This window comes from Panicum virgatum, chromosome 6K, assembly GCF_016808335.1.
Source record: "Panicum virgatum strain AP13 chromosome 6K, P.virgatum_v5, whole genome shotgun sequence".
Taxonomy (NCBI): domain Eukaryota; kingdom Viridiplantae; phylum Streptophyta; class Magnoliopsida; order Poales; family Poaceae; genus Panicum; species Panicum virgatum.
The window spans coordinates 5,677,554-5,701,856 of NC_053141.1; the positions used below are offsets into that span (position 1 = coordinate 5,677,554).

A 24,303-nucleotide genomic window follows, 5' to 3' on the forward strand; every position below is an offset into this window, starting at 1 on the left:
GGCGGAGCAGCGAAAGAAGGAAGCCGATGAGTGTAAAGGTGCCCCGGGCTATCACATCGGAGGAGCGGACGCCGGGAAGCCGAATCCTTCACAGTAAGACCAGAAGAGTCAAATTCAATGAAATAAGAATTATCAGCAGTAAACTGGCGAATGAAAAGAATGTTGTGAACCATCTGAGGAGCAACAAGGATATTAGGAATGCGAAAAGAACCAGGAGCAGAACCCACGGCGGTGATAGAAAGGCAAGACCCATCACCAACCATAATGAAAGATGGACAAGAGGGATGTGGGGGTCGGACAGAAGAAAGGATACCAGCATCAGGGGTGGTGTGGAAGGAGGCACCCGAGTCGGCGATCCACTCAGTGCTGACCGGCGGCGTCAGTCCCATGGTGCTGAAGGACTGTGCCAGAGCGGCCTGGTCCCACCCCCTAGGCCAGGTCGGCTGCTGGCTGGGCTGAGCGGGCGGGGTCCAGGACGGCGCGAAGAGGGGAGCAGCACCGGTGACCATGGCCGTCGGCTGGAGCTGAGGATGAGGCCCCCCTCCCGGACCCTGGAACGGCCACATTGAGATGCGCCCTGACCATGGGTTGCTGAAGGATGGCCAGGGCATACCTCCAGGGGCAGGGGCAGGGGCAGGAGTGGGAGCCGGAGTCGGCGTGCCCCGACGGCCCCCACCGCCACCAGGACCCCCAGAAGCAGGGCCACCAATGCTACCACCACCCCGTCCCCCCTCCCCCCCCCCCCCCCCCGCCGACAACGTCCACGGCCCCGCCCCCCCCCCCCACCTCTGGTCTGCCCGGTGGGGGCAGCACCGAGCGCGGTGGGGGTGGGCGAGGACGATCCGGGCGCAAGGCCCCTGGTGATCTCCTCGAGTGCCACCTAGGCCTGTCGTGCGGTGCCGCCGTGGGTCCTGACGAGGTCCTGAAGATCTAGAGAGATGGTCCCGAAGATCCAGGACATGGCGACGCTATCGAGGAGCAGCCACATCGCGTCCCGCGCCTCGATCGGCGTGTCGAGAAGGATGTGGTCGTCGAGGGCGTAGCGGCGGAGGGCGAGCAGAACCTGGTCCCGCCAGCATTCGTAGGAGGAGGACGTGGGATCGAGGAGGACGGTGATCAGGGCCCTGATGTTCTGGACGCCGGTGGCCTGGAGGTGGAGTGGGGCGACCATGGGGTCGGTCGGGTCGTGCCAGGGTCCAGATCCAGCGGGCGGGGCCTGGTGGGAGGAAGAGACGCCGTGCTCGAGGACGAGGGGCAGTTGGTCGGAGGAGACACGAAGGAAGTGCTCCGCCTCGGCGGCCCGGAGAGCGAGGGCGTAGGCCGTGGCGCGCTCGTGCTCCCAAACGAGGGCAGCCACGCGGACCCGCTCCTGGGCCGCCGAAGCTTCCGACTTGGCGGCGAGAGCGGTGTCAGCCTGCTGCCCATGGAGGGCGGCGGCGGCGAGCGGCGCATCCGCGGGAGACATCCCGAGGCCAGACAACGCGGGATCGGGCGCGGCGTCGGCGGCGAGCTGCTTGCCCGCAGCGACAGCGGCGTGGTAGGCCGCAGCGGTGGGATCAGGCGCCGGGGCCTGCAGCAGGGCCTGCTGGGCGGCGGGATCGGCTCCTGCGCCCACGGCCCCTGCATCCCCTCCAGCAGCGGCGGCGGCAGCAGCATGATCCTGCTGCAAGGCGGTGCTGGCGGTGGCCGGTAAGGGTCCCTGCACCGGCGGCGGGCCCTGCTTGGGCGGCTGCAGAAGCGGGGCGTCCAGGGCGAGCTGCAGCTGGGCGCCCGCGGCGGCCCCCGCGGCGGCAGCACCTGCAGTGGCCCCCGACGCCGGCGCGATGGCGACCAGCGCGGCAGCCGGGGCGCGGCAGGCCGCAGCGGTGCCAGCAGAGGACGCATTGACCTACGCGGCGAGACGGGAAGGAGGCCACAGCGCAGGGGCGGCGGATGCAGACGCTGCTACCTGCGCGACGGGACGGGAAGCAGACCACGGTGCAGGGGCGACGGTTGCAGAGGAACCCGTCGCAGGGGCGGCGACAGAGGAGGGGAGGGGAGGGAAGGAGGAGAGAGGGGGTGGCGCTGGTGGCCAGCGGCCGGCCATGGCTGCCGGCGGCGGCGGCGGCTGGGAGGGGAGGGAGGAGAGAAGAGGAAATCTAACCCTAGGCTAATGATATCATGATGGAGAGAATAATGGCTTAAATTTCTCCAAACTTTAGAAGGGTGGGATATATAGATCCTATATATGGGCCTTTAGATGGGCCTCTATACATGGGATTACATATACACTAACAAGGAGAACTTTTTTTTTGTGTCGGCTGTCTGATCAATGTATGAGATTATGCCTCTAGCTAAACAATCATTCATTTTCACGTGGTTTAATTTCATTCGAATATTTACAAATTTGTTTGCATTGCTTGCTGGTTGAAAGACATTAAAAAAAAGAATTTGATTCTTGTCCTACCTCTACACCTGCTGCTCTGCATCCTTCCCTTGCTGCCCTATTGATGATGGCCTCTCGTCACTAGCACACCGTTGGCCATCGTCGTCGCCGCCGCCTCCCTCCTCTTCCTCCTTCTCCTCCCAGTCCTTGCAGACGTCGAGGAAGTAGAGCGCGCAGACCATGGCGACGCAGGCCACGAGCATGGGGATGGGCCCGAAGAGCCAGAGGAAGACGGGGCACGAGAAGTAGAAGGCCCGCGCGCCCAGCGACCAGAAGTAGCTCCCGCGGTTGAGCACGTCCGTGGCGTACCCGACGGCGGCGGCGCTCCCGCGGCAGCGCCGCCACGCGCCGGGCGGCACGTTCACGAGCACGCTCGCGTGGCTGTAGTACCGGATCGACTGCACGTTGAGGAGGAACGCCACCAGGAAGCACACCAGGATCGCGAAAAACTTGGCCGACAGCGCCGGCGCGCCCGTCGCGCCCACCACCAGCGGCGCGCCGGGGAGGAGGCCGCCGCCGCTGTTGGTGGATGTGGAGGTGGCGGCGGCGGCGCTGCTGCCTTCGCCGCCGCCGCCGCCGCTGGACATGAGGACGGCGATCAGGGAGCTCAGTGTGATGGCCGTCGAGGCGAGCAGCGTCGACGCCATGATGTTGTTGCGGATCGTCTGCACCGCCAGCACCGCGTGCTTCCCGGACGGCTCCTGCGTGCGTGCAAAGAAAAAAAATCAAATCAAATTATTCTTAGAGCCGATAAACCCTGACGATCTCTGCTCCAATTCATCAGCTCCTGGGTTGCGTTGCATTCATGTTCGCATTTTTTCTCTGTTCGTCCGGGTAATAATTAATTAACAAAACAATGAAACGGGAAGGGATCAAGGCAAACGCATGAGCATTTGATTCAACAATGACGAACGGGATGAAGAAATGGATCCCCCCACCTCCATGACGTGACGGACCCATATGCGGCGGTTGATGGCGTTGACGCCGATGACGGTGGTCGCCGGCCGCCGGCGGATGCGGAGGAGCAGCCACGCGTGGTACCCCGCCATCACCGCCAGCCCCAGCGGCACCAGCACGTAGTCCAGCTCCTCCTTCTTCATCCCCTTCTCCCTCTGCGATCGATCACTGCCGCAGCTCTTCCCGTTCCGGAGAATGGAGATCGACGAGGAGCGGAGGAAGACGACGACGATGCAGAGCGAGAGAACGGGCTGGAAGACGGGCCGGCCTGGCCCACTCCTCCTCAGCTAAATGGGTCTTTCTGGAGTATGGGCCCACGGCCCAGACCATCGGGCCGAAATGATCACACTAGCCTGCTTTCTACAGCTTCTGCAGGCTAGTAGTTGCCGAAGCCCCCTTTTCTCCGAACCATCGGCTTTGCTCCGCCGCCGGCGAGCTAGACCGGGCGGCGGCGGCGGCGATGGGGTCGATGACGATCGGCGCCAAGTACAAGACAACGCTCAAGGACCCCGGAACCCCGGGCGTCCTCCGCATGGTGCGCGCCACCCTCCCCTCCCCTCGACCCGTTCTCTCCCCTTCCCTCCCCGCCGCGCGGCTCTCGCTATCCTTACCTTCCCTCTCCTCCCGGCGTGCGCGCGCGGCTCGCGTGGGGGTAGTACTAGCAGCCTCCGGGTCGGGATGCGCCGCTGTTGCGGGCGAGGGGTTTTGGTCGGCTTCTGGGGCGCGCGGGGCGAATTGAATCGAGGGCTCGGTGGAGACTTGCCGCGGATCGGATCGGCGGAGGTGGAGGTGCGCTCGGGGTTTGTGCTGATCAGCGCTGGGAAGGCCGAGCCACCGAGTCGGGGGGCAGCTTTGTGGGTTACCCTCCGCATCCTAGAGGTTCGGATGCGGAGGGTGAACCAAGCTAATTTGTGCTTCGAGCTATACCATTGGTTAAGTTGGCGCATGTTCATGTATCAATGGGTCGTTTTTTTTAGTTTCGCTTTTTGATCATTACCGTTTGCGTTTGTGTATGTTCCGGTTCCTTTCTCAGCAACACCTTGTTGGGTCCAAATGTGATCAGTTATGTGTCCTTTTAATTTCAGAACGACGATAAGTTCACTTTCACTCCTAATGATCCACGCTCGGCAATGAAGCTCAATGTTGATTTCCGAAGCATTAAAGGTGTGCACTTTCTTTCGTTCATGGATGTTTTGTTGTTATGCACTTGTGCTGGTGATTTGGTGTAAAAGCTAGCTAAATATACCTCATTAACTGTGGAACTGATCTTCACATACCTAGAACATATCTACTGACTAGTGCAAGATCATTTTAAGTGATCTAACCTGACATACATGATTACTTGAGTCAGAACAGCAATTTAAGCTGTGATAGAGTTTCATGCATGCTGAAACAGTTGGATTTGTTTTATGTATGTTGCGGGTGCGAGTCAAGGTAATTTTACAGCTTATCTTCCTCTGTGCTCCAGGTCACAAGTTCAATAAAGTAGATGGTAACAAACCAGCATTATTGAATCTTTCAAAAGATTCTGACAAGGTATGCACAAATTATAGCATTTTCTGTGCTTTCTTTTGTTGCGGTCAAGGTTAATATGTGATGCGTATGTCTCTTTCTCAGGGTGGAGGTTACATGTTTGAGTTTGACAATGTTGGTAACCGTGACCTATGTCGAGACTTTGTAGGTAATGTTCATTTTGTAGTTTGTGAATGCCTCCAGCATATTAATATTTTCTCTGGAAAAAATCTAATGCAGGCATGAAATGAAAGTAACATGAAATGCTTTGTTGTTTTCTCAGATAAACTTATTTCCTATGCCATTTACTTGAATTATAATAAATCAACTAGTTACCTCATTCTTTCTAGACCTAGTACTGGCTAATGCTACATAAGATGGATATCAACAACATAACCAGAACTATGTTTTAAGGAATATACTAAAATTCTGGAATCTGGATTAAGGGTTATTTGCTGTGCAAAGTTCGATATGGCACTGACTCACATGAATGTTACCATATTTAGTTTCATGCATCTATTGCCGAATAAGACTCTGCAATAACTTAATACATTCTCCTCACAGCTAAGGTTTTAGGCAAACATCAAGGGGTAGTGCCCCCTCGACCAACTGCTGCTCCTGAAAACTCAGTTGCTTCTGCTGGTCTGGAACAGCTCAGTGCTGCTGAAGTGGAACGGCGGGTGAAACTGTTGCGAGAAGACAGGTAATAATCATATACCCACACTATTTCTTTTGGTCACAGAAATGTGAAGTTTGTTGGCCCAACAATGAAATTCTTTTCTCTCAACCCATTAAGCCCAAAGGGCAGTCTTACATATATAGGGGCGGGAGACTTAACAACTTAACCAAGTCACCACTTTAACCCCGGTTGTTCCTAGGTAGCCACAGGAGGCCAATAAAACCGCCGTGTGATCCCATCAACGGTCGAGATCACCCTGGGGAGGCTATACCTAGCCCTATATAGTAATATAGATAGATACATAGACACACATTGTGAGACTTATCTAACAAAGTTGTGATGATAGTTCAATATTACATTCTTTCAGATGTTTGCTTGATTACTGAGCTTTAGTATTTTTCATTTTTGTAAAACAATGGATTTTGTTTTTCCTATGCTTTTGTAGTCTTAATATTACGTTCTTTCAGATGTTTGCCTGATTAGTGAGCTTTAGTAAGTTTTCATTTTGTAAAACAATGGATTTGGTTTTTCCTATGCTCTTGTAGTCTTGTAGATAAAGAAAGTATTAACGTTTCACCTTTTACTAGAAGCTGTTGCTTGTTTTTGTGAACTTTGCTGCAAACTGCAAACAGTCACATCAGAGATCTGATACTGGTAGCATGATGCACATTGGAAATGATTAGCGTGTGTGTTACACCTTTTAAGGATTAAAATGGAGCACAGAGTTTTTCTTCTATTTGTTCTGTTTCATATAACTCAGGCTAGATGTTCTTGTATTGCTCAGTTCTGTTGAGTATTGTTTCCGTTTACAGTGAATTGCAGAAATTACATAAGAAGTTTGTTCTTGGAAATATTCTGCAAGAATCTGAATTTTGGGCAACAAGAAAGGTTAACTAACTTAACCTGTATATTGTTACTTCAATATTTTTTATGGTACACTTGAACCATTAATTTGTTATGATCTTTGCAGAATTTGCTAGATGATCAAGCAAATAAAGCATCTAAACAAAGGCCAGGCTTCAAGACTGCGATGTCAGATGTTAGGCCATCAGCTGATGGTCGGGTATGTCACATACCCATAGAACATATTTTTATACCAGGATATCGTATAGATGTATACTATGTTATGGTAGATTCTATGACACTGAATTTGCTGATGACTGATGGTAGCTAATTTTTTATTTATACTTGCACATTTCAGACAAACAAGGTTACTTTCAATCTCACAACTGAGATGATACATCAGGTATACCTTTCTACTCTGTTGCCTTTTTATTATGAACCAATACGTATATACTGTTCGGTAGCATCATTTTCTATTTCCTCAACTGTTATAATTGCAACCTTGCTATACTATGCTGTAAAGTAAAAACTATGTTTATGTATGTGCATTATGGAATTTTTGAACATTTGTTGTTATTAAAGGCTTTCAACGGTTTACACTATATGTGTGAATATGTAGCAGACTCCATAAGTCCTCTGCCTCCTTAATGCTCCCTCTGTTCTGTTTTATATGATGATGGCTAGCTCAAATTTCAGCTATAAGCAACGTCAAATAAAAGAAAAGGGAAGGAGTAGCTTTCATTCATGATGCCATGATCCCTCACTAAGCTATTCTTACTTGAAATTGTAATTTCTATTGGTTGATGTCAACTAGAACTGATCAAAGGTAGTTGTTGATCTGGACCACTGAAAATTATGCTTGCACCCTACCCAATCAGGTTAGGCTTGGTCCAAAATTGCAAATCCATCTTCCTATCTCTGAAGCCAGCCTGCACTGGGCGCTATTTGCGCAAGAATTCTCCACTATACCTGAAGCATGTATTATTCCATGAAGCAAGTGCTGAATTTACATGATTATATAACTGGGTTCTGGAATAAATTGTTAATGTAAAAGTTTTAAAGATACACTTCTTCTAACTTGCTAACTTGCTAACACCTTTATATCCTTTTATAATACAGATTTTTGCAGAAAAACCTGCTGTTCGTCGAGCATTTTTAGATTTTGTTCCCAAAAAGGTAAGACTTATTTATATTATCGATATCTTAGCATGCGTTGTAGCAGATTCAGGAATGAAATTTTCCTATTGCTCTATGAATGGATGCTGATTTTTCATTACGCTCTACTCTACTGTATTCTATCATCATCTTCTCATTTTATTATATTTTCTGAGGATAGTTGACAGATAAAGAATTTTGGACAAAATACTGTAGAGCTGAATATCTGCTCAGGACAAAAAACACTGTGGCAGCAACAGCTGAGGCTGCTGAAGATGAGGAATTAGCTGTCTTCCTGAAGAATGATGATATACTGGCCAAGGAGGCAAAGCTGAAGGTGTGGTGTTAGCAATTATTGCTGCTGTACTTCATATTTTGTTGCCATGCTTTGGCGCCATTTCGTTTGAAGTGATTCAATTATTGGTTGCAGATAAAACAAGTTGATCCAACGTTAGACATGGAGGCGGATGCTGGAGATGATTACATCCATCTTCCGGTGTGCTTCTTTCTGCTATTATTTTCTTATATCTATAAGATAAATGTTGTTTCTAAACTTTCTCATATTGAGCAAATTTGCCTGCTCTTTCTATTGTACAGTGAAGTACTGAAGTGCTTATTCTATGTTGAAACTACTGCTCAATCATATATGTTTGGACACACAGGATCATGGGATTCTCCGTGATGGTAGCAAAGAGACACTTGACACTGACAGTGAGTTGGCAAAGAGGACACTGTCTCAGGACCTGAATCGTCATGCCGCTGTTGTTCTTGAAGGGATAGCTTCAGGTAGTTCTAGACTGAATCGAAAAGTTGTGTTATGTCTCTTTTGTTTTCTTAACTGATTGCTCAAACATGCTATGAAACTTATGATGTTAGCAGACATCAGAATTTTGACTTTGAGATCATTGTCAGCCGACCCCGACAAATTTTTCTTAATCAACTATTACCTCTCTTTAGCAACGACACAAATTCTTCTTTTATGACTAAACAATCATCTCTGCCCTGGTATGATTCTCAGGAATTCTCAGACACATCAATAATTCTTCTGGAACTGAGTAAAATGATTTCAATTATTTTGTTTGCCACCCATTTGAATAATTTATTCTGACTGTAACTCTTTCATGATTATACAAATTAGCTAGCCTGTATTTTTGTAGTAATTGCTCCATAATTTTCTGTAGTATGTATGACTGTATTCTTTCCTGTTCTTATTAGAGCAGATTCCTATGTTATGTTGCATTTCTATTTCTTTATTTTCTTACTGTCAATTGTTTACTCTATCTTTCATTCCATTAATAGATCATACTGTGTTTTATTTGTCTTTTAGATGTGGAGCTGACTGATGCAAAGAGTGTAGCGGAAGCCCTTGCAAGGTCCAAGAAGGGTTAGCATTGTATTGGAATTCGGTCAAATCCTTTTTCACATGTAATACCCTGTGTGCTGATGAATTGTTAACTACAGAACCACCTTCCACTTCTACTGTTGATGATTCTAGCCGTGAGAGACTGGTGAAGGTGGCCAGAATGACGGAGATAGAGGATTTGCAAGCTCCACGAAGCCTTCCATATGCACCACTTTGTATAAAGGTAAAGCTTATGCCCGTGGCTTAATAGTGGATGTACCAGCCAAAAAAGGAAATAATATATTGTTTTTTCTTTCTTGTTAGGATCCTAGGGAGTATTTTGATTCCCAACAAGCAAATGCTCTGAGATCTTTAGGTGGCAGCAATGATGGAAGAAAAGCCCGTAATTACAGCTTGAGCACTGAAGAAGCGTTCCATTATTTAACGGATCAAATATCTTCTATTAAAGTTAATAAGTTGAACTATCCAGTTATTCAGTCAGATATGGCTCTTAAGGTAAATGATTTTACGGAAAAGTTTGATTCTATTATTACTTTATCTTAGTTTAAACTTTCCGCATATTGGACTCTTAGTAATAGCTGATGCAGAATAAATTGTTGGGGGGTAGTGGCCGAATCAACAGGAATGCAGACATAGTTTGGATAATGGTACTTTGAATACTGCAAGGCAACTTTAATCTTTTAATCAGTTCCTACGAGTTATAAGTTTCAGAGGTCACTACCACGCAGGACTTGTGGCACATGTAAATATGGTTCACTCCGAATCTACTAGTGAACTGGGAACAGACAAGCCAGTAGTAACAAGGACTGTTGGTGCGATCAACAGAATTAGTTAACTGTAGCCATTAGGAAGCATCTAAGGGTTTGTTTTGCAGAGCTCCAGCTCCAAGAATTTTTTGAGTTGGTCACCCTTAGCTTCAGAATTCTTGGAGTTGGAGCTGTTCGCAAATTGAGGTCATTTTGGATTTGCGCGCCAGATGTAATCACTTTATTTTATCCTACAAACTCTTAAATCCTGCATGGACCTTGGACCTGGAGCTCTGCCAACACAAAATATATCACATAAAGCTCATATGGTCTCCAGGGGCGGACCCAGGAGCTGGCTAGGACCTGGGCCGATCCAAGCTTAATAGACTCTCAAGTTTTTTCCCCTTTAATATTTGTCAAACATTCTATAGACCTCCATTAGTTTATATATATATATATATATATATATATATATATATATATATATATATATATCTGCCACTGATGGTCTCTTTAACGAGAAAAAAAAAGAACTATGTTGTTTTGTGATTCAGTTCATGTTAAATTATTGCTATCACATTTCTTAACATGTATCATCCATTCTTCATATTTTTAAGAACTGCTGGAAACTTATAAACACTTAAGTTGAATTCGACACATGCATGATTTGCACGACGTTGTGTTACTGCTACCGTGGCTTCTCTATTCTTAAGCTATTAAATTGCATGAGCAGGAAATCCTAACTACCTAAATGGTATGGGCCTAGGTTCTTAATGAATTGAACGAAGGGATTTCACGTTCAAGGAGACTCAACCTCAAGAATCCTCAAGAGGGTCTCCTTGGTCGAGTGCCTCAACATACGCAGGATGAGCTTATGGATGTGAGATGCTGTATATTCACGACTGGATTCATTTTGTATGTATGGATACTCTTGTGCTGATAGAATCTCTGTATCTATTTTTCTCAGCACTGGACGGCTATCCAGGAATTGCTACGCCATTTTTGGTCATCATATCCTATAACAAGTGCAGTCCTTTATAATAAGGTATATCTCCCCCGTCATTGCCAGCATAAACCGAGTGCAATTCCGGTGGAAATTAGTACCACTGCTTAGCCTATAATCATTTTGTGGTATATTTTTCATCTCCCAAGGATGTCAAGAAATCTTGAATTCGCCGGTTTATAGGAAGTGTTATAATTGTACATCCATTATGTTTCTGCTGTTAGATGTCTTCAACAGCTCAGTTTATTTTGCATGCTGCATTGACATGGTAAGAGTGCCATCACTGAAAAATAGCACTTTTAAAATTGTGCCGTACAGCATATTATCCATAGGGTTACTGTGAGTTAGGAATTCCCAAGTTTGTTAAGGTTTTGTGCCTACTTTAGTTACCAGTTTTTGGTAGGCTAACTAGCCAGTAAGACTGATATCTACGTAACACTCTGTTAAACACTTAAAACATCCAGAAAAGAAGCTTGAGCGTGCCATATTGCTACTCTCTTCTGGCAAAGCAAAGCTTCACTGTGGACATGCATTTCTTTGTAATGCCAGTTGCTTAGTTGTTATACTTGTTTTGAAGGTTCAAAGAGTTAAAGACGCAATGACACAGATATATCAAAAGTTGCAGGTCTGTACTCTGTCTCCCTCCCTCTTCCCAGCTTGAATCTGTAAAACCATGTCATATAAAATGGGTTTATATTCGAATTGCCTTTGAGCTCCTTCTCTATGTATTCTTGCTACCATGTCATTGAAAGGGTTTCGGTGAAATGTTTGCTTGAGAATAATAGTCATTTGTGCGATTATGTCATGCAGGCTATAAAGGAATCTGCGCAGCCTGATGTAAGGCATGAAATATCTCGGCTAGTAAAACCAATGACTCAGGTCCTCAAAACATTCCCCTCGCTACCATCTACCAAAGTGCACTGTTTGATTTTCGGTTTCAAGGGTGGAGCATCGAGTGGAGTGTTCTCCCATTGAGACGGCAGCTAAGCGAACTGACAACGTGTTCTGGCAGGCCTTGGACGCGGCCTTCAGCCATGATCTGGAGCAGCAGCAGAAATCGGCGAAGGCCGGGAACAAACCCAACGGATTTTGAGCCTAGGGAGACCGGTCTGATCTGACCAACATATGAATCGAGAGGGCGGCCATGCCCTAGTATACAAGAAGAGCTGCTGTAGGCAGCATTTTTCTTTCCGTCTATAGTCCTGCGATTCTGGGGGCTTCTGCGATTTTGTTCCTTTTCTCTTTTAACTGCCGGGTGCCTCTACAATTTGCATCCCCAAGCATTGATGTATCGCTCATGTGTTGTTTATAGCTGAGTGAATAGTCACTTATAACGGATGCTGCTGCTGCCAATTTTTGCGAGGGCCTACAAGCACATGGCGTTCTTGGCTGTTGGAGATAGAACCAAGCAGTGCCATTTTGATTCCTCCCGTTGTTTTAAATGAAGTCTAATTATAAAATTAATTGCAGAATACTGGGTTAAATTGCGAGACAAATCAAATGAGGTATATTAATATGTAATTAGTGGATGATATTGTAGTAAATTGTGGATTAATTAAACTCATTAGATTTGTCTCGTGAATTAGCATTCATCTGTTAAAAAAAATTATTAATAGATTTTATTTGGTATAAGATTCCTTGATAGAGACTGAAAATAGATGTTGGGCCTTGTTTGGTTAGGGGTGCAAAAGTTTTCATAAAAACTTTTTGCCTCTTTGATCACTAATTAGAGATATTAAATTAGAGATATTAAATGAAGTCTAATTATAAAACAACCTCTAAAATTATGATACCGTAGTATGTGCTATAGCTAATAAGGCTTTTGACCGCATGATTGAAGGATAATTAGGAGCGGTTACTGTAGCATCATTGTATCCAATCATGGTGGAACTTGGCTTAGTAGATTCTTCTCGAAAAGTTACACTCATCTGTGAAAAAGTTTCGCAAAGAAATTTCGTTTAATACTTTATGCATGTATTCGTCTTTTTTTGAAAAAGTTTTCAGGGTGTGAAGCAAACATGGCCTTGGAAACAAACAACACGCCAGTGTCACTTTTCCTTCTTTTTCAAATCCCAAGTCTAGTACACAATCTTTCTTCAAATTTGTAAAAAAAATTTGTGATGGAATCTTATTAATTTGAAGTACTAAATGAATTCTATTTACAAAATTTTTTGCACAGATGGGTTGTAAATCGCGAGACGAATTTAATGATGATAATTAATCCATAATTAATTAATAATTAGCGGATGGTTACTGTAGCATCACTATTGCAAATCATGGATTAAGTAGTCTCATTAGATTCGTCTCGCGATTTACAGCCCATCTATGCAAAAAGTTTTATAAATAGATTTCATTTAGTACTCCATGCATGTGTCGAAATATTCGATGTGATGTTTTTTTTTTGTTTACGGGGTTCATGGGGTGGGAACTAAACAGGGCCTATGTTGTCTCTTGTGAGAAGCATGTGGATATTGTCTTGTCTTTTTTTTGTGAGAAGACTCCGAATACTCTTGTCTTTTATGGTAGTGGAGTCAAAATAGTTATATTTTATAGAACAAATTTTAAACTCTAGATGTGTAATTATTTTGGGATGGAGGGAGTATGCATCCGTAGAGAAAAAGTAGGCAAAGCAAAAACCAGTGAGAATGATATTAGAAAAAAACGATTGGCACGCCCAGTGGGACTCGAACCCACAATCGCCTGATTAGAAGTCAGACGCCTTATCCATTAGGCCATGGGCGCTGCTTGTCCAATTCTTATCACAAGACCTTTGATACTAAGCGGAGCGTGCCTCGTAGTTGAGGCGCGTAATAGCACTTTTGGGCTTCGGCCTCGGCCGTGGTGTGCCCTCGTAGTCGACGCGCGTCGCGTCGGGGAACTCTGCCGCCTGCCTGCCTGCCTGCCTGGCGTGGTGTCCGCGGTTGCAGCGCCGCCCCGTCTCGTGCCCAGCTCCTGCCTGAGCCGCGCCACAACCACCGAGCCGATCAAAAGCAACAGCCAGCTAGCGGCAGCCACCTTCCACTGCACAGCCGCGCGCAGGGAGTGCAAGTCCGCAATGCCGCCTACTTTGCGCCCTTTCGCTGCCTCTGCCGCGCGCGGAACGACCCTCCCCCTGCCGTTCCGTTCCGTGGCAGCAGCCAGCAGGGAGACGGGCACACCATCTCCCTCCCTTGGGGCCCACCCACCCCCTGTCTATCCCTGTTCCTCTACCTCTTCTTCTTCCCCGGGGACCACGCCCACGCGGCCTGGCCAGCCAACCAGCCGCCCAGGTGCGGCGCGCTCGCCCGGGCCCACCTCGCCAGTGAGACACGGCCAAAGCCCAGCCGGGGCAGAGCAAAAGCTAGCGTCGCGTCGCGGCGGAACAAAAAACGCAGGGGCCAGCCAACGGCAGAGAAAACCCTCTTCCTCCTCGTCGCCACACGCACTCTTTCTCTCCCTCGATCGATCCATCTCAAGCGGCGGCGGCGGCGGCGAGGACGGGCTCGAGTCCCCGTCTGCAGCGCGTAACGGTGAGTGGTTGCCCGGCGATCCACCGGCACTACTGCGCAGTACCGCTGCTTCGTTCTTCCCTCCTCTCTCTCTTTTTTCTCGCTCATCAAAGCCGCGCCGTTTGCTTTCTATTCGCTCTACCCGCTCGTTTCTCCCCTCCCGTATGCCTGCATCGATCGGCCTCGCCCGCTGCTTTTGTTTCTTTTCTTTTTTTTTGGTTTCTCGCGGGATTTCTGCGTCCTCGCGGCGCCATGGCGGGCGCATGCGCCATCGACCCACCACCCTCCGTGCGCCGCCCGCTCACGCGCGGCAGATGCACTCGGAGATCGGCCACAACTCACCACCATGCTCCTCTAGTGGGGTGTGTGTCCACGATGATGAGGTGAAGAATGGCCTTGCGGCGCTGCTTTGGGATTTTGACACCATGGATTTCTGCTCTCTCTCTCTCTCTCTCTCTCTCTCTCTCTCTCTCTGTGTTTCTTTTTTTGTTTCCTTTTCTTTTCGGCACCCTTAAATTTCCCCTTGCTTTTCTGCTTGGCAGGTTTCCTGCTCAAATCCATCTCGTCTCGTCTCGTTTCTTTTTTTTTTTAATTTTGATTGCATCTCGTCTCGTTTCTGATCTCATCACACAAGTGTGTGACACCTGCACTTTCCTTTTATTTTTCGTCCTAGTGTTACTACTCACATGGTCCATCCGCTTCAATGATTTGATATTAATCACTTCCATTTCAACTCTTGGCACACCATCACAAACAGATTTGGGGGATTAATTGCTACTTCATTTATACTACTTCTCCCACTCTGTTATATCCGCAGGTGAAGGCTCTGCTTGCACGTCGCCGGCGCGGTCCATCTGGGAGACAGCACCCTCTTCTCTCTCCGCTCCGTCGCGCAGATCGGACCCATCAATGGCCCACAATCGCCAGATGGGGTACGTGCAGCGCCTCTCTCTCTCTCTGCACAGCAGTATATCTGTTGCGTGTTCTTGCATCGTTTCCATCAACCCGTGCTGATTCTGCTGGACTTTCTTGCATCATTTTCTTGGGTGTGTTCTTGCATTGCATCCTCAGTTCTTGACACGATCTTGCAACCATGATGGAGTACTAGTACTACTTTTTTTTTTAGGGGTGAGTCCTAGTACTACTATATACTCGAACAGAGAGAGAATCTGGAGGGGAAAAGAAAAGGCCAGAGACAATTTCCCAGCCCAGCACGAAGCCGGCATGCCCATTTCTGCACGGCCCAGCCCACCCCGTCCCCCTCCGATTCCGCCATTTGTTTCTACTTTGCTTTCTTCCGGGCCCTCACCTCGCTGCCGGCGTCGGCAGCGCCGGCTTCGCGTCGAGCTCGCTCCGACTCCTGTGTCAGATGGCTGGTTGTTGTCAGGGGACAGGTACACTGTCGGTACGGATTGGGGTACCCTTCTTGCTGTGGCTAGTCAGGAGTCTCGTAGTTATCCTTAACTACGTCCTAACGGCCGAGCAGCCGGACCCATGTGGTCCTGAGCCCTACTCTCCCGGCAAACGGTCCGGATCCGCTCTCCGCTTGGGGAGGGTCCGGTGACGCCACGTATCCCGGAGGAGGTAGCCCTCAGCCAAAACAGCTGGGGCCCCGGACCTCCCAGGGAGTTCCGGACCCCCGCCGGGTCCCGGACCCCATATACTTTCCGGACCCCTCAGCAGGGAGGAACCGACACCCCGTCTGGGGCAGGTCCGGAGCCGCCACATGTCAGTGAGTGCGGCCACGCGCGCAGGACCGCGTGGCTCCCCTGGAAGACTCGTCTACCAACCGCATTCAATACGGTAGGCGGAGCAGAGCCCGAGGCGGGGTGTCGGTTCTCCATTGGTCGCGTGTTACCAAGGCGCACAGTGCAGTCGCTGGCCCCGCCTACGCCGCGTATGTCAGTCTACAATGCCAGTTGGACACGACGGCTCGGTTTCGCCATTATGACGCCTACACGGTAGCCTCGACAGACTATGCCGCAAGCTACACTACCTCAACGGGCGCCTCGCCGATGGGACAGGAGCAGACCCCCCTCGGTCAGAGAGTCTACAAGACGATGAAGAGTATCCGGCAAGAGATTCTCTATAATTATACCACCATTAGTATCTATCTAGTATAATATACATCATTGTTGGGCCCACCTGTCGGGGTCCAACGCCTGTGTACGCGTCCTCCTTGCTCTATAAAAGGGAGACGCCCGCTAGAGAAGGACTCAAGCCCGGCAGGGCAGAGGATAGACCCATTCATACTAAGAGCAATACATCACACAGTGGATGTAGGGTATTACGCTCCGGCGGCCCGAACCACTCTAAACCCGAGTGTTCTTGGGTTCTTGCCCCCAAGCTAGATCGGCCTAATCGCTTAGCGCTTTCCCGAGTACTCCCCGGCTGTGGGTACCCTAAAAAGCCCACGACATTTGGCGCCGTTCGTGGGGAGGGTGCAAGCGTTGGCTAGATCTCCAAGCTTCTGAGGCTGAGCTCATCCTCTGCAACGGCGACGAGAAGGTGAAGAGAGGCATGGCGGCACCTACGCCGCATGCCACAACACCAAGATGACGATGCCCTCGGTGCGGCGGCGCACGACAGCGTCGCCTGCTGTGCATCGCCACAGCGACACCTCAGAGCCGGCGTGGCGGCGCGCAGTGGAAACAAACGTTGTGCGTCACCCTACAATACCTCTGCGTCGGCTCAAGGTTTTCTCTCAAGCAACCACCAGGGTTCCCCTGCGGCGGCATGGCGTCGGCTCAAGGCTTTCTCTCAATATGAAGCCTGGAGCCGACCGCTGTGGCCCGGAGGAAGTCGACCGTCGTCTCCTCCCTCACCAGGACCGAGTCTCTCTCGGTGCTGCTGCAGACAGGACCCCGTCACCAGGCGCGGGGGCCCAACGCCACCACCAAGGTCGAGCCGGCGAATGACCGCCCTTCTCCATGCTCCGTGCTCATCCAAACGAGCACCCAGCTCATGACGAGCGGTCATCGGGCTGGTTTCCGACGACAGACGGAGACGGCTGGGCCACTCCCATTCAAAGTCAAAGAATTTGTCCTCATGCTATCTGAGCATGGGACAATTCTTGTGCTGGGAAGAGCCCTGCGAGCTCCTGAGGTGATGCTGGATGATGTTGTACAAGCACACCCATGACGCCTTCGCCTCCGACGATCATGAAGAACCCCAAGGTGGCTGTTCCACTTCGGCCGGGAAGTGCATGCCTTACGAATGGCAGCTGTAGGTTACTCCTAGATAGGGTAGAGAGAGTTTCTCCTTTGTAATAATGTGGTGCCTTTGTGTGGTCCAGAGCAGTAGAGGTCCGCCCTTGTAAACCCGACATCTGGCTTCATCGCACAAACAGGCGACACCAGCAAGTGGTCCAGAGGGGTAGAGGTCCGCCCTCGTAATCCCGACCTCTGATGTACACCACAATAACCACAGTAAAAGAGAATTGTTTTCTCAGTCTTATCTGAACTTTACCTTGATTACTCTTATCCGCTTTGGTTTAAACTGTGTTTTTCTCCCAAACGGAGTCCTTTCTTTAGTTACTAACGATCCAAGTTGAGTTGCTGGCTTGTGGTCAGGTGGGGACACCCCTTCTAGCTGGAAGGCAGGTCGGACCCTTAGGGACCTGCTCAGGAGAAGTGGTGCCTGTATCCTGGGGTAGAGAAGCTCCGCGTAACTTAGCCTGGTAATGTACCCTAAGCCTACGTACTTCATTGCCCTGTTACGAGTCCCCTAGTATCCGAGACTGCTGTCCCTAGAGGTCCCGGGCTCCTTTCTAGTATAAGGCCTGGTTTCCTACACCTTGCTGCAAGGTACGGTGGCGTAATTCATGGGATCGTCAGCAACGACTCAAGTCCACTCCGGTGGCCCGCTCTGGCGGAGACCGCTCGCCACGGTCAACTCAATACCACTCCGGTGGCCCGCTCCGGCAGAGACCGCTCGCCACGGTCGACTCAAGTCCACTCTGGTGGCCCGCTCCGGCGGAGACCGCCCGCCACGGTCGACTCAAGTCCACTCCGGTGGCCCGCTCCGGCGGAGACCGCCCGCCACGGTCGACTCAAGTCCACTCCGGTGGCCCGCTCCGGCGGAGACCGCCCGCCACGGTCGACTCAAGTCCACTCCGGTGGCCCGCTCCGGCGGAGACCGCCGCCACGGTCGACTCAAGTCCACTCCGGTGGCCCGCTCCGGCAGAGACCGCCCGCCACGGTCGCTCAAAAGTCCACTCCGGTGGCCCGCTCCGGCGGAGACCGCCCGCCACGGTCGCCACTGCCAGGTCCGGGGAAATTTCTCGCCCCCTGAGCGGTCCGAGGTCCGTGTAGCCGCTTGGCTTGGTTCCATACCCCAAGCCTACACCTTCGCCGCCCTAAGGAAAGCGCTCTAGAACCTGAACCTGGCAACAGGTGTTCCGGCCTCCAAGTGGTCCGGAGCACCCGCTCTCGACATGAGCACACCGACACAACCAAGTTACGTGGAAACACATCACAATAGTGGCCCCACCCGCGGGTTCGTACCTCTCCTGAGGTGGGCCCGGGGGCCACTGTCGGTACCCCAGGACTGGGGTACCCCCTCTTGCTGTGTCTAGGCAAGAGTCTCGTAGTTATCTTTAACTACGCCCTGACGGCTGAGCAGCCGGGCCCATGTGGTCCTGAGCCCTACTCTCCCGGCAAACGGCCCGGACCCGCTCCCCGTTTGGGGAGGGTCCGGTGACGCCACGTATCCCGGAGGAGGTAGCCCTCAGCCAAAACAGCTGGGGGCTCCGGACCTCCCAGGGAGTTCCGGACCCCCGCCGGGTCCCGGACCCCATATACTATCCTGACCCCTCAGCAGGGAGGAACCGACACCCCGCCTGGGGCAGGTCCGGAGCCGCCACATGTCTGTGAGTGCGGCCACGCGCGCAGGACCGCGTGGCTTCCCCTGAAAGACTCGTCTACCAACCGCATTCAATACGGTAGGCGGAGCAGAGCCCGAGGCGGGGTGTCGGTTCCTCCGTTGGTCGCGTGTTACCAAGACGCACAGTGCAGTCGCTGGCGCCGCCCACGCCGCGTATGTCAGTCTACAATGCCAGTTGGACACGACGGCTCGGTTTTGCCCATTATGACGCCTATACGGTAGCCTCGACAGACTACGTCGCAAGCTACACTACCTCAACGGGCGCCTCGCCGATGGGACAGGAGCAGACCCCCCTCGGTCAGAGAGTCTACATGACGATGAAGAGTATCCGGCAAGAGATTCTCTATAACTATACCACCATTAGTATCTATCTAGTATAATATACATCATTGTTGGGCCCACCTGTCGGGGTCCAACGCCTGTGTACACGTCCTCCTTGCTCTATAAAAGGGAGACGCCCGCTAGAGAAGGACTCAAGCCCGGCAGGGCAGAGGATAGACTCATTCATACTAAGAGCAATACATCACACAGTGGATGTAGGGTATTACGCTCCGGCGGCCCGAACCACTCTAAACCCGAGTGTTCTTGGGTTCTTGCCCCCAAGCTAGATCGGACTAATCGCTTAGCGCTTTTCCGAGTACTCCCCCTCGGGGATTAGACGGGTGCATTCCGCCACCCGGCTGTGGATACCCTAAAAAGCCCACGACACACACCATAGTTGTGTGTTGGGCGCGGTCTGTGATTGATAAGTAGAGGTGCCTTTTGGGGTTCTTGGCTGAGTAGTTCGTGATTTACTTAACCAGAATTTTTTTCTTTGCAATTATTGGTGCTCTCGTTACGTTACGGTCTGTGGATGAGACTAGAACTTCGTTTTTGACCTGGGCTATTTTTCTTTTGGTTATCCTACAGTCTTAGTGTCACTGTGCATGCCTTTTCTTCACAAGATGAACGCACATCACATAAGTCAGTTTCTTCAAGGCTTTATTGTAACGTAAACACAGGCCTTTCCTACTGCAAACGCAAGAGAATCTGTAGTAACATGCTGGATGAATGTGTGATTTGGCACAAGTGCAACTTTATTTGTTCTATTTCTACCCAGAAATGCCGCTTGCCATCTTTGCATATTGTGCTGTCGTTCACTTGTTCTACCGTCTATATGTTCCTTTGATGTTTCTCATCCTTATATATGTGCACCACTGCTTGTCTGCTTCGTAGGCTACATGTAAACATAGGCTTTTTTGTGCTGTGAACTAGACTACAAAATTAGAGAACCTGTAGCCCATGCTGTGTGTGCGTGTCATGTGATACAAATGCAAACTTTACGTGTTCTACCCAGAAGCTTCTTGCACTGTTCCATCATCTATGTATTCCTTTTAATGTTTCTGAACATGGTGTATGCACACGATCCTAACTTTTCTGTCATCTACACAACCACCACTGTTCTGTAATCTAAGTGTTCCTTTGTTGTGTCGGAACGTGGTGTATGCGCACAATGCTTACATCATTAATTACTACATCTTTCACTGCTATTCCGCTATGCATGTCTTAATTACTACATCTGATGTATGATCATTGTATTCGTGCACCACTGCTAATGCTTGCACCCATAGCTAATCGTGCTCATGTTTCGATTGGTGTGTTTGAACATTGTATACAGAACAGAGAAAGGGCTCTCACTCTTTACCGCACAATGTGTCAGTAGTGCCTCTTCTATTGTTGTCCCATGTGTTGTTTTGTTGTGTCTGAACATTTTCATATGCATACCACTGCTAGTGCCCCTTGATTTATATTTCAGTCCTATTGAATGAAGAGATAGCACTCATTGCTTGAGTGATCACTGCGATGTTCTGATCTCTATGTTTCTGTATCTCTTAGGTATGCAACGGAGTGCAGCTCTGATGAGTCATCAGAACTAAGTGAAACAGACATTGATGACTATGCTGAGAAGTCGTACTTGGACCTGAAGTCTGGCAAGCTTGTGGCAAGGCTGGCCAGTGACAGGTTCAGGTGTCCATTCTGTCCAGGAAAGAAGAAGCAGGACTACCGTTACAATGAGCTGCTTCAGCATGCTGTTGGGGTGGGAGCATCCAACCGTGCTGCAAAGGTTAAGGCAAATCACCAGGCTCTGGCCAAACTCCTCAAAGAGGACCATGCTGATGCAGCAGCCACATTGGCACCACGACAGGCTCTTGCACTGAGTAACCCTCCAAAGCCAGTGAAAGATCAGGAAGTGTTTGTTTGGCCGTGGATGGGTATCCTCACAAATGTTCCGGTCGAACAAACACAGGGGGGTGGAGCCATACTGTTGAAGCAGTTAGCTGATTTCAAACCCTTGAGATATACTGCTGTATATGGTTCAAATGGGTATACTGGTTATGGGATTGTCCTCTTCACCAAGGACTGGATTGGGCTCAAGAATGCCTTAGCATTCCAGAACTTTTTCACGTCACAACGCTTGGGTAAAATGGACTGGAAGGAGACAAAGCGGCATGGAAAGTATGTGTTTGGATGGCTGGCGAAAGAGGAGGATTACAAATCAGATGATCCAGTTGGTGTGTTCTTATCAGCAAATGGTGATCTGAAAACAGTTTCTGATCTGGAACAGGAGATGTCCAGCAAAACTGACAATCTCATAGCTAATTTGGCACAACAGATTACTGCTAAAAGCAAGTATCTGCAGGAGCTAGAGTGCAAATGTAATCAAATGAATCTCGCCCTTCAAAGAGCCATGGAAGAAACGGACTTGCTGCACATGCGTTATAATGAAGGTACACTTGTTGAATTCAACTTTTAAAAAGTTCTCCTGCCAGAGCTGTACGAATGTTGAGCTCATTTATATTTTTCCATAAAGATCGTGTTCATTGTATCATTGTATGACTTATTTATCCTTTTCACAGAGATGCGTAATATGGAGTCTGCCACCCGAGAACATACACAGAGAGTTTTTCAAGAGACTGATAAGCTGAGAAAACAGTTGGTTCAGAAAGAGAGTTACATCCAAAGGAGATCCAGGCAACTAAATGAATTAGTTGCTCAAACCGACATGGAAAGAAGAAAACTGGAGGAAGAGCGGAAAAAGGTATGGATGCATCCCCATATGTCTTCACATTTCAGAAAGCTTCTGAATAGCAATCACAGTCTTGCCGGTTATGAAATGATTAGTGATACTTGTCTTTCGTTCTTATTTCTCTGCAGAATGCTGACGAAAATGGTTCCCTCAACATGGCTCGAATTGAGCAACAAAAAGCTGATGAATGTGCACTAAAGCTCCTTGAGAAACACAAGGTGTGTTCACCATTCCTTTTCTTGTTGATATTGACTTTTCTTTTAGTTCTCATGCACCAAAATCTGATTTGGATTGTAAACAATTAAACAGAAAGAGAAAGAGGCTGCTTTCAACAAAATGCTGCAGTTAGAAAGGCAGGTGGATGAAAAGCAAAAGCTGGAGCTAGATATTGAACAACTTAAAGGCAAACTGGAGGTGGTGAAACACATGGAGGGAGAGGGTGTTGATGTGAAGAAACGGTCCGAGGAGCTGACAGCAAAACTGAATGAAAGAATCGAGGAGATGGAAGACCTGGAAGATCTCAATCAAACTCTTGTTATTAAAGAAAGGATGACTAATGATGAGATTCAAGATGCGAAGAAAGAGCTGATTGCGGTAATGTCATGCCAGTATATGTTCAGTTAATTACATCTGATTCCTTCAAATTTGGTGTCACTGTCCTTTGACTCTGATTGAGAGAGCTTGTATGAATATTTCGTAGGGTTTGTCGGACTTACTAGGTCCTCGTAGCAACATTAGAATCAAGAGGATGGGTGAACTGGATGAGAAGCCCTTTCTGCTAGCTTGCAAGCAAAGGTATGGAGACCATGCTGAAATGGAAGCAGTTAAACTTTGCTCGTTGTGGCAAGAGCACCTGAAGGACCCAAATTGGCATCCTTTCAAGATAGTGACCACAGGCCCAACGGCAGAGGTATGCCCGATGGAACAAATGCACATTTACATCTCATGTCAATAGCAAGATCAATGTTTCCTCCTATTGTTGTCATCTGAGTCATGTAGGTTAATTATAGTTTACATCTCATGTCTAACTGAGTTAATCAATCATTCCAAAAAAACGTCGTCTGGCAGCATGGCAAATTGGCAACAGTAACGTGATGTGTTATTTTTCAGCAAGTCATTAATGACAAGGATGAGAAACTGGTGAGCTTGAAGGAGCAGCTCGGTGAAGACGTCTACAAGGCTGTGACTACAGCATTGCTGGAGATCAATGAGTACAACGCTAGCGGCAGCTATGTGGTATCTGAACTCTGGAACAACAAAGAGAACCGGAAGGCAGACATAACCGAAGTAATACAGCATGTCCTGAAGCAATGGAAGGCACAGAAGCGTCGAAGATAGATATACATCTCGCTGGAAAAACTAAGGTTTGTTATTCTTGTCGCATTCAGTAAATACTCCACGAAATTGTTCCCATTCTTGTGCTTGTAAGTTGTAATAAGTGGTTGATCACTTAATCTGTATATCAGCAGGTTTTTTGGAGCTAGCTATCAAGCATCACCGGCCAGTCCAGACGCTGCTTCTACTGAAGATGATCATTCTGCAGCTGTGTTCAGCTATATTTACCGTTCCTTTTTTTTTGTCGAAAAAAGTATATTGGAGAATATCCTAGAGTAGTCATTCTCTTTTTGAGTCTTGGGTAACTGTAACCTTGCCTGGTGCTCCCATCACTCTGTCTGTGACATGGCTGTGGTAGTCTGGTAGAGTATGGACCTGTCTCCCAATATGCGATGTGTCAGACATACACTGGTGTCACCATATGTTGTCACCTGATGATATTGAACAGATATTTGATGAGCTGTCTTCTGTGGGTTGCCTTCAAGAAATTGCTGCGAGATGTGGTCGGTCATGAACTGGAAAGATGCAAAGAAAGAGTTGACATTAGCAACGCACTGTGGAAATGTGTAAAATGGCAATGGAAATGTTGCGAGGTATTGTGCTCAAAGGCAACAATGCTGAACCATCTGACAGATGCAGCAGCAGTTGAACTTGCAGTAATACAGAGCTGCTACTTGGGATTGGCCACTTGATCATAGAATCTGATACACAGCTGCTAGTTCATAGCCTGAATAGAATAGGGGCTTCACATGCGAGTCCACCTCGATAGTCCTGCTTCGATAAACCAAGAATATGAGGCCAGCAGCTTCCATGAGTGCAAGGTTCAGCTCTGCAACCGGGTATAAC

General features: G+C 48.8%; 3 protein-coding genes and 1 non-coding gene across 6 annotated transcripts; 2 read left to right on the top strand and 2 right to left on the bottom strand.

Annotated features, from left to right (window-relative positions):
* Positions 1–2,448: 2,448 nt before the first annotated feature.
* On the bottom strand, positions 2,449–3,525 carry LOC120713168. The gene is made up of 2 exons (XM_039999174.1): positions 3,364–3,525; positions 2,449–3,126 (listed from the first exon to the last, which is right to left on the bottom strand). Exons 1-2 carry the CDS (start codon positions 3,523–3,525, stop codon positions 2,449–2,451), a joined length of 840 nt encoding a protein of 279 aa, XP_039855108.1.
* A 235-nt stretch (positions 3,526–3,760) lies between these two features.
* On the top strand, positions 3,761–12,143 carry LOC120711422 (general transcription and DNA repair factor IIH subunit TFB1-1-like). 2 transcript variants are annotated; one of them, XM_039996926.1, is made up of 20 exons: positions 3,761–3,917; positions 4,468–4,546; positions 4,851–4,918; positions 5,000–5,063; positions 5,459–5,597; positions 6,386–6,461; positions 6,544–6,636; positions 6,775–6,819; positions 7,536–7,592; positions 7,753–7,908; positions 8,002–8,067; positions 8,234–8,357; positions 8,899–8,955; positions 9,033–9,157; positions 9,238–9,429; positions 10,447–10,560; positions 10,648–10,725; positions 11,261–11,308; positions 11,494–11,562; positions 11,696–12,143. In XM_039996926.1, exons 1-20 carry the CDS (start codon positions 3,843–3,845, stop codon positions 11,774–11,776), a joined length of 1,806 nt encoding a protein of 601 aa, XP_039852860.1. In that variant the 5' UTR covers positions 3,761–3,842; the 3' UTR covers positions 11,777–12,143. The 2 variants fall into 2 exon arrangements, with proteins under 2 accessions (XP_039852860.1, XP_039852861.1); XM_039996927.1 differs by lacking the exons at positions 10,648–10,725; positions 11,261–11,308; positions 11,494–11,562; positions 11,696–12,143 and having other exon boundaries at positions 10,414–10,556.
* Positions 12,144–13,352: 1,209 nt separating this feature from the next.
* Positions 13,353–13,425, bottom strand: TRNAR-UCU. The gene has a single exon. It is a non-coding gene; the product is annotated as a tRNA-Arg (tRNA).
* A 617-nt stretch (positions 13,426–14,042) lies between these two features.
* LOC120711423 (factor of DNA methylation 5-like) lies at positions 14,043–23,918 on the top strand. Of its 2 annotated transcripts, none has more exons than XM_039996928.1 (9): positions 14,043–14,192; positions 14,989–15,103; positions 20,931–21,823; positions 21,953–22,134; positions 22,251–22,340; positions 22,432–22,716; positions 22,823–23,032; positions 23,233–23,486; positions 23,592–23,918. In XM_039996928.1, exons 2-8 carry the CDS (start codon positions 15,081–15,083, stop codon positions 23,458–23,460), a joined length of 1,911 nt encoding a protein of 636 aa, XP_039852862.1. In that variant the 5' UTR covers positions 14,043–14,192; positions 14,989–15,080; the 3' UTR covers positions 23,461–23,486; positions 23,592–23,918. The 2 variants fall into 2 exon arrangements, with proteins under 2 accessions (XP_039852862.1, XP_039852863.1); XM_039996929.1 differs by having other exon boundaries at positions 23,589–23,916.
* Positions 23,919–24,303: the final 385 nt, after the last annotated feature.